This window comes from Pholis gunnellus, assembly GCF_910591455.1.
Source record: "Pholis gunnellus genome assembly, chromosome: 8".
In the NCBI taxonomy this organism is placed as follows: Eukaryota; Metazoa; Chordata; class Actinopteri; order Perciformes; family Pholidae; genus Pholis; species Pholis gunnellus.
Window position 1 is genome coordinate 6,260,733 of NC_136534.1, and position 15,553 is coordinate 6,276,285.

Below are 15,553 nucleotides of genomic sequence, written 5' to 3' on the forward strand. Positions count from 1 at the left end.
AGCACTGTCCCAGACAATTTAGATAAGTGCATTTTCTGCGTCTGACACTGATTTAGGCCAAGCCTCAGAAATATCAAATAAACTTAATTGGACGGGGGAAAGTAGCTGCGGTCTGGCACTGCCAAGGCTATGATTGGACTCTTGGAGCAACATTTTCCAAACCCTCACAGAAAAAAAGTGCTGATGGGGGATAACTGACCACTTCCCCTCGATCACCTTTTCCATAAAGATAGCGAGATACATGCAAATGATGCAAGCTGTATGCAGCATTTGAAGCACTGGATTGTTTCCTGCATCCTTGATATAAGATGGAAAATACCTATTTGTTAATTACTCCTCTTACGTGGTGCAGTCGTACAGTCTAGTGTTCATGTAGGATTTTAACTGTGATGCAATTTATTTGAATCCGCGCTTTTGTATCGGGCTTAAAAATATTATGATAAATTATTTCCAAGGAATGGAGAAAGTTTCTCTCTAAAAGCAGGAATACAAGAGAGATTAAAAGTGCCCACACACAACATCAGTTCCCAGAGAGTTAAAGGCAGACGGCCTCGTGCATTAAGTGTATGCGTGCATAAACACCTCCCTGCATTTCTGCTCACCAGCCCCCACTTGTGCTTGTCAGCATCTGCTCCATGCATGCCCGCGTATGTGCATGCATCCACTGGACACAAGTGTAAGCTGGAGCGCGTGTGTGTGTGTACCTGTCAGGTGAGTAGTTATCTTCGGACACACTGTGGTGGTCCACTCTAGTGGAAGAGCTGTACTGAGAAGGCCTAAGGTCAAAGGCTGGGTCCAGACTTCTGCTGTGTGACAGAAGTGGACCGGATCACCCCTCATGTAGTTTACACACCACACACTGACCCATACTGGCCAAGGGGGGGGGCGAGGGGCACATCGCCTCATGTTTATGTAAGGCATTCAGAGTAACGCGAGAAATATTGCTTCATTCATACACGTGGGGCTAATGATGTGGCATTTAGAAGGCAGTACAGTCCCTAAACCCTATGGACCCCTTCAAGGAAATTAAGGCTAAAAGGGTTTCAACAGGGGGTTAAATGAAACAACAAAACAGAGAGTTTCCACCCAGAAATCCAGCCCAGTAGTTACCTGGAGGGTGGGGGAACGCTGGGAGAGCGCGACCGCGCCCGGTTAATATCAGCCGACCGAGAGCAGTGGTTAGACGACATCACCTGCTCGGGAACGGACAGCGTGGAGCTCTGGAAGTCTCTGCCATTTGGCCGGTAGTCTGGGAAGACAAGAACAGATAGAGGAAGGGAGGGATGGAGGGACAAGATGAAGAGGGTGTTGTTGTTTTTCAGAACATTTCTGTGTCTAATTTCCCTTTAACACCTTGTGAATTTTCTGTATTTCTGAGCGAGGGATATGGCTAAATGTGCTGCATTTGATCATGAAAAATGATGGCAGCTAATGACGCAGACGTAGTTTAACCCGCAGCCTTTAATAACGGACCAAACTTTATAAAACGTGTGCTAAAATGCTAATCTGCAGAGGCACAGCTTTTCTTTTTTCATTATGCTGAGTTTCCATATTCCACAAAACGAGGTCTAAGTTTCAATATAGGTGGAATTCATCTGCTGTGTTAACATTGTGCATGAAAAAAACCTTAGAAAAAAAAAAAAACTGAAACATTATAATGAATTTTCTCTGCGAGGCTGATTGGTCCATTGAACTTGAAAGAGTTCATTAACCGATAATCAGACGTGGCTTGCCGCCATGGTTAAGGTCAATGCTTAGCACTATTAAACTTGATTGATATTCAATAGAGTGTATAGCACATTCAAATGAGTTAAGGAAAACCTTGAATCAAACGTTGGAAAAGAAGGAAAGGTAGGAAAAGTTAGAGATAATGTTATGTTGACCTTCACGAGAGGAAGTTTGACTGAAATATGATAAGAGTTGACCACACAGACAGATTCAAATATTCAAACTAAGTCATTTATCTTAATCGCAAGTGGACCAATTCTGAAATTCTGATCATTTCTGACCATTTGCATACCAATCCTAATAAACAAAAGTTAAAAAGGAGAAGAAATTAACAATATCTTTTCTTCATCATGATGCAGATAGGATTTAAAAAGGAATTCATCTGCCACAGCTCCAACACAGAGCCTCCTGCAGCAGAGCAATTGAACACCATGCAGAGCCCAAACACATCTATTCTTCCTCTTCACAGGCTGCCTGACGCACGAGTACAGCCCGTCTGTTGAGCACGTCTAAAGAGGAGAACCTTCACTAAGGATTAATAGGATTGAACCAGAGGAGCGGGCTGCATCGGAGCAGAAGGACAGTAGGGACGGGACTGAGGGTCAAAGCAAATCTAGTTGTACTGTACAAAATATTAAACATGTGACTTCACTTCTAAAATTCCATCAAAAGAGTCCAATAACAGGAGTTATACTTTGAAAGACATAAGCAGTATCTGTGCGTTAATTACTAGGGACAGTTCACCTATGATGTACTGAATGGACCGGACAACTAGAAACCGGGTAGTTAGTTTGCCGGGAAATAAAATGCGATAAAAAATTTTTCTCGTCCCCCTTTAAAAGTAATAGTGTCAGCAGTGTAAAGGGACAGCTCACCCCAAAATACACTTCCTTCTGCACGCTGATTCGGTTAGCGGGTGTAGTTCGGTAGAAAGAAAATAGTTCCTACATGAGACTGCTCCCAACGAGGTCTGTGGATTATCTTGAGTAACTAGGTCATGATTTCTGGAAAGAGCCATTTCAGATTTTTCAAATGCAGTTCTTTTGCGCTTCAAGCACCACAAGCTGAGTGCCATATAGTCATATTATATGAAGAGAGATAGCAGACATCTCTGTCTCCAAAGCGAGGCAACTCACACCAAAACAGTCTAGATTGATAAATAGCCCTACAGGTAAGAGGAAAAACATGTATTTTTGATTTTGGGGGTGAATTGTCCCTTTAATGCAAAGACTGCAGGGTAGACTGAGATGTGGTGCAGCCTGTGTAAAGAGGAGGGTGCGACCAAGGCTGAACGAAGGGGTATTCCCTTCACTGTGAATGAAGTGAAGGTGACTGCCTGGCATGGTGAGGCAGTCAGGGGCTGATGAGAATGTTAAAGAGGCTGGACTGGAGGGGGATTTCCCTCAGCTACAGTATCATCAGCGAGTCCAGGCCGATGCTGAATCTATTCTCTTCTCTCTCTCTCTCCGATGCATTTCTCCTCTATGTCCCACGTTCTTTCCCTCTCTTTGTCTCTGTGGCTCCCGGCATCTACTGACTGAAATGTGAACTATTACCACACGCTAAATCAACAGTGCAGGCAGCAGCTGCCTCCACCCGAGATTTACCAACAGCTTTCCTGCAAACAAGGTCGGCAAGTTTCTGCGGTCTTCAAGCGAAAGGGAACAAAAAGAGGGATGGTTTTAATTGAAAGAGGATAACAAAGACCATACTGCATTACTATCTTGTGCATGAGAAAACAAAAGCAAGTCTCTATGTTTTGCTGCCTCTTTCAGCACGGTTTCCTTCAAGGTTGACATGGTATGTGGGCAAACACCAAGTACTTTTCAGTCTTTCTTTTTGCCGTTTTTTCTCTGGCTCTCTGGCTGCTAACTTCTCCTCTTCTAATGTGCAGCGTGGGCGTGCTGCTGGAGCCTCGGTGAGCACAGCGGAACAGCAACTAGCAGTGCAGAGGCAGGCAAAATCTCAGTGCTCCCTCGCTGTGCTGCTGCTGATGGGCTGCAGCATTTCACCCTGCTAATATGATATATAACAGTATTGTAAGCTGTTCAGGCCACGGAGGCATTTGACGGATGGTGGCATGTAGGTGGTGAGGTTAAAATAAAATTGAAAAATATAATACGGTCTGGTGAAACAGCCCAATAAACAATTCAAACTATGCTGCCACTTTACCTCCAGACTGGCTCATTTTGCTTTTTCAGATTCCATTTACATGCACTCATGAGTGTTGTTAATATGACCATAATATATTACCTGTTATTACCCCGACGCCGTCTTCACAATCGTAGTCTGAGATCTCGCTGTCACTTATCCTCTGGGATCCTTCGAGATAAAGAGACAGAGAGAAACATTGGAAAATACAAGAGACATCTTCATTCCCTCGTTCATTTATTCACCCTTTTTTTTCTTTTTTCTTATGCCTCCCTAAGATGTGCACCCGTCATCATACCCCACAACTACCACAAACGGTCCTGTAGGAGAGCGTTTTGGATGATTTATGTCAAATTATGCATCAGCTGTAACAAATAACGCCGCATTCCACTGATCCACGCCAACAACAAAAAAACAGGAGCTCTGTCTTCATCTGAACTGTGGCACTTTGAGGCAATACATTCAATCATTCAATTTGCATGTGAAGGTGGGGGTGGGAGAAGTGATGTGGCGTTACAGCTATTTCTTCATCTTACCCAGAAGCCTTATTGCCCTTCCCTGTCCCCTCTCTTTAAAGTATGAACCCCTCCCTGAAGCCCCCCAACACACACACACACACACACACACACACACACACACACCGCCTTCACCGTTCAGTCAACTTAAATCAACCGGACTAGTGTGCTCTATCAGAAATGACAAGTACTGCACTCTGGCAGCGCCGCTCCAAACCTCTCATCTCAGTTGGCTGGAGACTTTTTACAGCTGTCAGCTCTTTCACCTCACACTTACACAAACGGCCAGAAAGCCATCCTGGTGGGGGGTGTAGTAGCAGCAGCACAGTGAGGCAGTGCTGCGTAACGCGGACTACAGTACAGCCGCGTGAAGCACGTTCACCACTAACTGCTCACAGAGTGGTGAGAGAAGGGCCACACAATGAGCTATTTTTGGGGGTTCAGTTAGAGAAAATACGACGCCAGCTCAATAACGTATTGGGCATAAAGCTAATCAACTTTTTCCGTTTCTCTAACGTAAGACACCACCACTGTTTTAAGTGTCGCACCAGCATCGCCTATTGCCTCCCATGATCAAGACAACGTTCAAGACACACAAACACAAGCGACGTAGAATGGGCTGCAGAGTTTGCCAAAAGCTTTTTGTGCATTCTTAAAAAGGGGAAATGTTGGTAACGACCAAAATAATCCAAACTAAATTTGCATTACAGAGGAAAGGCAAGTGGTCAAAATCAAAGCATATTGTGTCTGCAGATCGCCTGGGTTTTTAGCACATCACGTTTTGCAGGATATGGTTTTCCGGGTTGCAGGACGGGATTGTGAGGTAGTTGATTACACAGAGAGGGAGAGACCACTGTGTCCTTAATCTCTGTTTCCCTGGAGCGTGCATGTGTCGGATACCCTGAGTGGATTTCAGACGAAGTGCTGTAAAAATGTACACCAGCTCCCCCCCATTGAAGTCCATGTAAGGCAGCAGAGACATGCACCCTTCATGGGGGATGGACAGGGTCGGATCAGGGCACAAAGATGCATCTTTGCAGAGGACAGGAGAACACTGAGATGCTCCATAGAGCAGCACTGGGGAGAGGGAGGAAGAGGGGGGGGGGGGGGGGGGGGCTTTACCTGAGTTGTATGAATATGAGCCTTTGTCTGTAAAAGCAGAAGCAGTAAAGTTGATGTGACATGCCCGACAAACACAACGTACGCATAAACTACATCGGTTAATAAAGCCTTAATTAGCTAAAGCAGGAAACCAGAAGTTTACTGTATGTTTGTAAATGAGATCTGCTATATCAAGAACTTGATCATTCACTATACAAAAATAATTTGGAACCATTGAAGTCTATCGTGATTTGATCCTGATCGTAGCTACATGACCACTACTCGCTGGCCGTCTTGTAACCGCGATGTTCCTTGCATGCCAGCTCTGCCAAGTACCGTGACAATAACAATGTTGGTAGTCTCAACAAAGAAAAAGAGAGAATTTTCTTATTAAAAAGATTGTAACTTTGGAAAATCACCTTGGATCAACCTACTCAGACTGCCGAGGTGCCACATAATGCTTCACCTGAACTCTGGAACATGCTTTTGTGTGTAAAAGAATTCACATTTTGTACCTAATTTCTTACTTATACTGGTAAACTAACACTGCCGTGTCACGGTAAAAAAGAAGGAAGGAATCCTGCCCATGTACATACAGGCAGTGCGAACAAAATGAGAACCGACTTCAGTAATTCTTTCAATTCATTTATATTCTACCCACATTTTCTTTACTTCGTGTGCTCTACTGTAGACAAGATTGTTAAGTACATTTTGAAATGTAGCCACACAGTAAAATGTTGTCTTTGGTTTTAGTAAAGTCATTTTATAACTGATATGGTTTGTAAATGTTAAGTGGCATGACCCTTCCGTTATGCCTTGCCAATTCATTTCAAGACATCAATCAGAGGTGTGTGACATGCGTCAGCGGCAGAGGGGTTACGCACTCTGGAGCCGTCGCGTTGGACTCTCTCCATGGAGCTGCCTGCGCTGTGTGTTCGGGGAGGCACGTGGGAGTGGGATGGAGGACACATCGTGGGTTTGTAGCTTGTACCAGTGTGGCTCGTCGTCCAGAAGAGCCGTCTCAAGCTCAATAAGGATCTGCCAGAGAGAAAGAAGAAAAAAAAGTCCACGGTCAAAAATGTTTTCACTGCAAATGGTTGCAAACTAGCATCATTGTTTTCTTAATGATGGAATTACAGCAACACGCACTTGTGCCACAATACTCATAGACCTCTTAGAGTCAGCGTCAATCCAAAACAATCCCTTCCCTCTTTATTTAACAGTTTTACACAGTAAATAAAAACACCAAAGCTCATTGTCCGTGTTGGACAAGGACTGGACCACCACAACCTTGTAAGAGCTTTATCAAGGGCTTGACCCCATTCGAGCGGATTAGCTGAGATACTGTCAGTGAGTGTCCCTGATGGGTGGGGTTTGGTTTTCTTACCTCTCCCAGGAATTCGCTCTCCTCCTCCCTCACCCTGGCTTGGTCCCACAATGTGATCTCCAGCATGCGCTCCCGAAACTCCCGCCGGTGCACCGGCGAATACATAAAGGTCTGGTTCCATTTGGGCTCTAAGGATTTCTTTACCGTTTTTGTTCTCCTCTTGCTTTTGTCGCTGGAGGAACAATAATTCAAACTGTTTTTATTTACAACCATGATAGGGAAGAGCCACGAATACAACAGATCAACAACACGACACAGCACAGAGCACATCACCGTGGCATGCTGATGATGGCAATGAGATGGCAAAGTGAGGAAAATGTCCACTTCCTGCATTCTATCAGTGCATAAGAAAGAACTGCTTAACAAGAAGACCAACAAAGTAGTCAGACACATCCACTTATATCCCTGCAGGCTTTCCTGATGCTAACGGCTAAAAAAAGACATTGATACATGACCTTGTGACATTGTTCCAAAAAAAATCCACACTAACACAGAATCCATTTTCTAAGATATATAATCAGTTTGGCCCACTAATGTCCAATAACTTCCTGGACGGAGTGAATTGAAGTGACATTAAATGAGTGGGGAGGGTAAAATGGTAACTGTTTCTACTCTTACCTTCTATCAGGGAGGAAGTAGATTTTGACGTAAGGGTTCCTGGGCCGGCCGTCTTCCCTGGCTGGCAGGTCTTTGGCGCCCAGGATGGTGACAATTAGCTGATGGCCCACTTTGTCATACCACAGTTTGACCTGCAGGGGCAGAGCAGAGACAGCCTGCTGAGGGACTGATCAGGGCACAACAGGAGTAAAAACACACAGAGGGACTAATGCAGGAGAAGACAACTGCATCAAATTAGAAGTATAGCTACTACAGGAGCATTTGTGTCTTCTTTTATTGAGACCTATCTCATTGGAGCCGACAGTTTTTCGGCTACAGCATCGAGTCTTCTCCTGTATTTACCCTTTGAGGAAGAGGAGGAATGTGTCTACCTGCTAAGATGATGTCAGGTCACATGCTTGGCGGCACAATTTATCAGAGTTTAAAGAGATAGTTCAGATTATTTGAAGTGGAGTTGTATGAGTTAATTCATAGTCAGTGTACCTACAGTAGATGTTGTACTTCACCTCCCCTGTTTGGAGAAACAGACAGGAGTAGCAGCACGGCCGCACCAGCTCCTGACTGTTTCTTCAAAGTGGGGCCTTGCTGACCGCCATGTACTGTGAGTGATACACTGACTGTGGATAAATACCTCATACGACCCCTTTTAAAAAGATCAGACCTATCGCTTTAAGTGCTCATAAAACATGGACTTACTGTATCAGTGTTAACATGGTATGATGATGCTAAAAATGCATGTATGATATTTTAGTTTCGATGGTTAAAGAGACCCTCCTTTAATGAAAAGATGTGTTTTTGTGCATGGTGCCAAAACATATCTTTGTGTTGTTTTTTTCTATTACGATAAGTGTTGTAAAATGAATGTGTTTATGTTGGTCATTAAAAACGTCCCCTGCAGGGACGAATAAATCTTATGGAATGGAAGTGAATGCATTTGGCCCGGATGTCATTTCCACTGAAGTGAATTGGAGTGAAATGCTAAAGGCAACATGCTCTAAAATGAACAGTGTGCTCTGTTGAAGTGATACCGTCCACCAGTGATGATGCTGCCTCTAATAATGTTCTCTCGGATATTTAATGGGCATCGATATGGAGAAATCAATCATGCTGTTGCGACAGGAATCGAAGACAGTTCACACTAAAAGGGAAGTATGGACTCCAAAAGAAGACACTTAGAAGAAGAAAAAACTCCAACTGAGGCCTTACAGAAAGTAGATGAAATGAGAAATAAAACTTCTAAGCTTCTGTCCATACTTCTTTGAAAATATGATTGTGGAAAAGGGTCTGCGCCATTTAAAAGAAACTACCAGCTATACGTGCAGCAACGCAAGAAAGAGCATTCAAGTCAGTGGATTTCATGTATGCAAAAACAGACAGCAGAGGGCTTATGGGAAAACAAATTGTACCAAGTAATCTCGAAACTTGCAGCCCACCAAAATACCAGATACCGCAAAGTATGAATACAGTGTTCTATCTGTGAATGGTGAAATATCTCTGAAAAGATTCACCTTGGAATCATGTAGATTATATTATGAGTGATAACATGTGGTTCATGGTAAAGAACTCACGTATACAAACTATGTGACTTTACAATGTGTACTTCAGATAACGAATTCACTGAAACATACAAGCTTTTCCAAAAGTGCATACATTAACACGCACACACGTAAAAATAACACTTATTGACTTCCATTCAAATGCCATGTCATGTCTTCAGACTCCTCTAAATTTGAAAAATCTCACCTGCACGCTCTGTGCATAATGACAATGTCCATATAAAGCTTCTTGAAGGTACTTTTAGGTAAAACAACATACTGTCAGTGTCAAAGTAGGAGTGTTAACCTTCATGCTACCTGAATCAAGAATATAGATTCACACAAAGTGAGTATACTGCGTGTTATTAACCAAAACCAAGAGAAAAGGCTCCGTGATATTAAAGATGACTGATTAAAGGAGACCCTCGGCGCGAAGGAAAACTTTCAAAGCTTTGTTCAGTTTGCCATTTGGGAGGTACAATTTGCTTAAACTCTCATCTGGAAAATATATTTTTTCTTTCAAACACAGGACGGTGAACTTTGTGTCTCTTCACTGCAACATGAAACTGCAGACCCATCCACCACAAGCTGCTAATGAACATAGCTCCTGTAGATGAGTGGAGGGTTAACCAGGACTGGGTTCATGTCACTTGAAACAGAAAACAACACAAGTCCTTTGTCCTGAGAAAGTTCAGGGAGACACCCTCCCACATTGCCAAAGATACAGAAATGTACGACACGGGGGTCGGGGGCAATTACTGGTGTCAAATCAGGCAATGGAAGAGTGTCTCTGTAAACGTGTGCGGATTAGTCCAGCATGCATAACCTAGGAGGAATGAGGTGAAGGGTTAAAATGAGATAGTAACACTCATCGTAACGGTGATACCAAGAAATCAAATTGAAAAAGAATGACACAATGCACTGCACTCAGGGAAACTTGAAGCTGCCATTTCCCTGCGAATGCATTTTTCCAAAGTATGGAAACAGAAAGTCAGCCAGTCAACAGTCAATGAGCAAAGACCAAATAGAGATTGTGCCCTTCAGACGGGGCCCATTACCTGGACCCTAGGGGCAAAAGGCGTTGTTCTTCTACTAAGGCTTTGGCTCTGGATAAGCAAAATTAAACAGCAAAAAAAAAAAAGAACAGAAAAGAAAATGCAATAAAACCAAAATCCCAAAACTTACAATACACTCTAAACAACAACAACAGAAGTTTGTAGTTTCAGACGGGCCATTTAGGCCGGTGGGTTCATTCTTATTTTCATTTTTTCCTGCTCACTTGTCCCTGAGCTTCTTTGCTCTGTTCTGCACGGGCCCTTCGTAATTATCATTGGCTCTCGATCATATCTCTTCTCTGCTCTGGACCTTTTATCCTCTGCTTCAAGGCGTGCGTCACAGTGACGTTAAAACCCTCATTGTCCCGACAGACAATTTAACGCCGCGGCTCCAAAAATATCATCGTGAAGAACTCACAAGGTTAATTCAGTGAACTGAACTGTTTCACTAACCAGTTGTTTTTGAATTTCAGGGTCAGTCGCTGCATAGAAATGTGGAACATAAGAAGAATTCAGCGCTTGTTTTTAATTGGTTGACGCCGTGTTAAAGGTATTATCGTGAGTCACGTTATTCTACAGCCCACTGCAGCAACTGAAATCAGCCGTTTTTTCACAAGAAGCTGAAAATACTCAAAAATGATTGTGAAAATTGGCAGCGGTATCAGCCTTAAAACCCAGCTGTTTCTTTTAAATATCAATGTCCTGGAGGTCTTGCCTAGATGCTAACGCTTCTTCCCTGCTGGACCCTAAATTTGAGAGTTGATTCATCTCTTGCTTTAATGCAGCCCTTTACCCAATTTACCCCAGGAGGGTTTTTACACTAGATAATGGACAAGACACACAGTAACCTGATCTACAATCCGGTGCTGGGTTGGTAAAGGGCCAGCTGAACAGGCAGAGTGAGAGAAGCTGTTCCCGGCAGCCCAGTGGTTTGATCCAGGATTTAAGGTTTGCATTGCATTATAAATGTGAGTTTAGTAGTACATTTCAAAACGTAGTCATGTGAACATAATGACCCATCTTACTCATACGTTTTCAACAGTGGTCAAAGCAATATCTAACAGAGGATTTCACATACAGTCATGCTGAGGTCGCTTACTGAGAGCTGTCCTGACAGGTACTGGGGGGCGTCCCTCAGCATGCTGGGACTCATGGGGGACGTGACGGAGATGGACGGGCGATCCATCTTCTGAGACTCAAAAGAACTCGAACCTGACAGGGCCAGAGAGACGACGCAGTCAGATTATTCAGCGGTGATGCTGGTTCGTAGTTTGTGGTTTTAGTGACATCGAGAACTCAAAGTGAGAGAGGGGGGAAGATGGAGAGACACAGACGAGAGGAGAGACAGAAAGAGGGCAAGAAAGCATGCCACGAGAGAGACAGAGAGGCAGAGTGACAGAAGCAAGACATTTCATTCACTTGATGTTTTTCAAGGCTGAATAATAGAATAAAACGGGGAAATGAAATAGGCCAAAGATTTTCAAGACTCACTTGATTCCAGTTGTGCATGTGTGCTGTCTGGTATCCTTGGAATATCTCTGGGAAAAAAAAAGAAAAAAGAAGAGAGTGTGAGCCTGAGCGTGTGAGACAAAAGAGAGGGAGGGGATGGAAAGGATCAATTTGAGCTAATGCTGACTGCACCCTTGCTCTAATGACCGTAAGCACCGCATTAGTCTTCATTCAGCCAGCAGCTCCCTCGGCAGCACAAAGCAGGTCAGATATAAGGAATATAGGAAGCAAAGGCGCCGCTGTCTGTTTTCCCACAATTTCCCCTTTCTTAGAAAAACAAGTGGAGGAGAGCGCGCAAGCGAGGCGGCGTGCTCTCATTTCGCTGGGCGGCGTTGTGCGGTCACATACGAGGCCCGAGTCGCCGGAGGGAGAGAGGAACAAGTGTTGAATAAACAAGACAGCGCCACTCGTTCTTAAACAAAACCTATATTCCCTCTCAGATTTATCCAATTCAAGTCCACATATTATACAGAACTCAATTCAACGTCATTCAGACTGACGCAGGCAGTGATGTGGCCTGAATGAGCGTACCGATGTAAGAATAAATATCAATGTAAAGTGATGTAATCACAACCTGATGCATTATACTTGCTTTAATTGGTTTTAGTTTGGGAAATGCACGTTGTTCATTCATGTAAGGAATTGTTTTGTATTAATACCGTTGTTTTATCTGATTGACTGAATCACATCTAAAGATATTAGGTGAATGTGCATTAATTGCGGCACAAACGGTCTGGTGAAGAGCATGTAGAGTGTGTGACAGTGAGGGTCGGTGAGCTCTCACCCTATAGGCCGTGAGACCACCAGCTCCACCTGCGGCTCAGGCTTAGAATCTAGAATGATATTGTAAACTTCTTTAAATGTGGCTCCTTGTAATAGCTTCCCGTTCCACTCCAGCACCTGGTCACCTGCGGAAAAAAGAGACACTCAAAGTCAAGCAGGATATCTTTCACGCAAGTGTAGAAAATACACATCATTATGCTCCTCTAAAGCCTATTGAATACTACTGTGTGTGTGTGTGTGTGTGTGTGTGTGTGTGAATACCTGGTCTGAGGTGTCCAACAGTGTCTGCTAGACTTCCTTTCCTCACTTTAGTGATAAAAGCACAAAGTCTACCAGATTCTGTCATCTTGCCTCCCACCACCTGTAGAAGCAGAGAGGTGACGGGGTTAGCACTGACATACATGTGAAGACCCCACGTTGTGTTGGTGTTGTTATAGCTGCGGACTTGATGTGACAACTATTCGGGACGTAATAGCAGCTTGCAGAAGAAGATTGTTGTCCCCTCAAACTCTCCTGTTGATGTCATGGCTTCAGCCTTTGCCTGCAAGGTATGAATCCTCAACAAAAGCATTAAGGAGAGGGTCACTGGTAAAAGTGCATCTCCGTTTAAAAAATGTTCAGGGCTATGCTTTCCCCCCCACGGACACACTCTGGTGCCGCTCTGTGGGTCAGTGACAGTGCCGGCCCGTGGGCCAGAGCCGTACTGTACAGTCCTGAGCTGCTGTACTCCACTCGCCTCAGCTTACACGGGCATCATACAAATAAAAATCCTTCCTAATGGCAGCTGAATGCCAACATACAAAGGAGCTTAGGGAAGTCTGCTAAATGAAATGGCTTTATGTAACATGGCAGGAGCCAGAGAAGGAGGAGAGAGGGGGAGAGAGGGAGAGATGGACAGTGAGAGAGAGAGAGAGAGAGAGAGAGAGAGAGAGAGGGCGAGGCTGGCAGCCTGACTGGTGGACTGACTGACTGGACTGTTGAGTTGGCTGGCTGCTGCTGAGCGGACAGAAACGCACAGAGGCACTGAGCAGACACAAACATGCCGTTTCAGGAGGCTCATTCAATCAGTAATGATTTTTCCCCATCTCTCTCTTTATGTCCAAGCATGCTCCTCTGGACTTTGGCTGCTCAGCTTTATTTCTTTTTTCCACCACCTACAGGGTTATGCAACAGCGAAAAAGGGGAGGGAAACCAAAGCATCTTGCAACAACGGACAATCGAGTGACTACACTGCACTAACAAACTAAGTTACTACAAATGTTTAAATCCTGTGAAGCCAGAATATGACCTATAGGAGAAGGTTATACAGCACTAAAAGCATAAGATTTACAATACACATGACACGCATAGAATGTAAATACCTAGGGGACTGTGGTGGTGCTATTCAAAACATAAAGACTGCAATGTGTAGTTGTTTCGGCAGTGACGACACTGGCGTGTTCCCTGCGAGCTGCTGAATGCAGTTCATTAAAGTAGTTCAGTGTGAGTGAGTTCAAAAAATGACATGGCTCGATACCAAACACTATTCATTAATATTCATCAGGAGCATAATCAAGTCTTTAATGAATATTAATGCTGAGCAGCACTATGATGCAATCAAAAATTACAAAAAAAAGGCCACGAAATAGTAGAATTCACAGCCGAGAAGTGATTATACTGTATGTTAACATCGCCAACACTGACAGTCACCTGGTCTATCAACTTTACCCAGAATTCCTGGGTGTGGTCAGCTGACGTCTATTGCCATCATATTTTGTGTCATACATGCCAAACGTGTATATTTTGACACGTTATATTGGTCGCACGATGACGGAGGGAACTGTTCGGTATCTCAACGTGGGTGTGTGTGCATCATACCTTTCAGACAGAGTCATTATGAGCTCACCTTCAGACCGAGCAGAGCTCCTGAGTCTCGAGGCACGCTTCCATCTTTCATGCGCTTGTTGAGTAAAATACGCCCTATTAGGCGATCCCCATCTTTGGACGGCTGCCACGTCACCGGGTGCTACAAGGTCAGAGCAACACACCTACTGTTTAACAACTCATCCACTTGAATTTGATTACTTCAGACCAAAGCAGACAACTGTTCACAGTGAAAAAAGGGGCGGGGCACGGGGGAAGTGTTTATTCACTCAGGGAAGAAAGTTCACACAAACTCTGTTGCCTCATCCATCCAGTTTATCTTTTCCTTTTTAGATAGCAACACGCTGAATTATTTAAACTCTAAAGGACAGAATAATGAAGCTAATCATGGAAGAAACTATTTTTGAGGAGCTTGTGTGAACCTGCCGGTGTGAGGGTGGAGTGAGCTTCATGCAGCGCCCCATGCAGAGTAAAGCAAGCAGCCCGACCACTCCTCCTCAAACCAGCTCTTCAAACTGGAGCAGGAAGCACCGGAGTCCGGTGCTTCACTACACACAAACACACAACCACCATCCAGTGGAGTAGTGAGGGGGGAAAGCAGACAGCGAAAAAGGGGGGAGGGAAGGGGGGGAGGGGGGAGGAGGTCGTCTATGATACGATATGAGGTGGACCATGAGGTGCCAGTTTAAAGATACAAAAAAAGATGAAACATACAAAAAAAGATGAAACATACACCGCACAGAATAAAGCCATGAGACACGGATAGGGTGAAATCACAGACGCGCAGTGGAAAGGGAAAAAAGAAAAACGTGTTTTCATTTTTTTTAAATTTTTTGTGCAAAACAAATCCAGTCTTCCCTGTTTTGTGTGCTTAAACAGTCATTTGGGTTTTTGCTACAGAAGTGAGTGGAAAGTTGGGCAAGGGGGGCGGGTTCTGTCTGGACTGGGTGCTGTGTGTAGGGGGGTGGGGGGTGGGGGGGGGGGGCAGCAGAGTGAGAGGGACGGGCCTGAGTAAAAGGTGTTCCTGCTGCACTAAACAGGACCGCTGCAGAGCAAGGACACAACATACGGAGGAGAACGAGCATGCAACTAGGAGAGACCCACATTCCTGTGTGCCATGACAAAACAGAGAGGTTGTGTGTCAATGCTCTTTTCTTTTTTTCTTTTTTTAACAACTACTGTAAGGTGTGTTGTTTCTGGTTGGGGAGCAAAACAGCAAGTACAAGTAGCAAGCAAAGAGGGTGCCCCCAAAAGAGACGTTTTTTGCAACACCGAGCAAGGTGGAGCCAATAGTAACCGAAAAAAAAG

The 15,553-nt window shown here is 44.2% G+C and overlaps 1 protein-coding gene across 3 annotated transcripts in view; it reads right to left on the reverse strand.

Annotated features, from left to right (window-relative positions):
* Positions 1-15,553, reverse strand: part of rims2a (regulating synaptic membrane exocytosis 2a) — a gene marked incomplete at both ends in the record, with an annotated part of 124,855 nt that overhangs the window by 43,570 nt on the left and 65,732 nt on the right. The window contains 12 exons of one of the 3 annotated variants that reach the window (XM_079164694.1): positions 1,111-1,249; positions 3,982-4,050; positions 5,517-5,543; positions 6,380-6,533; positions 6,883-7,054; positions 7,501-7,631; positions 10,094-10,141; positions 11,190-11,302; positions 11,582-11,628; positions 12,384-12,507; positions 12,644-12,743; positions 14,268-14,387. In XM_079164694.1, coding sequence (XP_079020820.1) covers positions 1,111-1,249; positions 3,982-4,050; positions 5,517-5,543; positions 6,380-6,533; positions 6,883-7,054; positions 7,501-7,631; positions 10,094-10,141; positions 11,190-11,302; positions 11,582-11,628; positions 12,384-12,507; positions 12,644-12,743; positions 14,268-14,387 — 1,244 coding nt within the window. Of the gene's footprint in view, positions 1-1,110; positions 1,250-3,981; positions 4,068-5,516; positions 5,544-6,375; positions 6,534-6,882; positions 7,076-7,500; positions 7,632-10,093; positions 10,142-11,189; positions 11,303-11,581; positions 11,629-12,383; positions 12,508-12,643; positions 12,744-14,267; positions 14,388-15,553 lie in introns of all 3 variants that reach the window. The other 2 variants (XM_079164693.1, XM_079164692.1) reach the window with 2 other exon arrangements.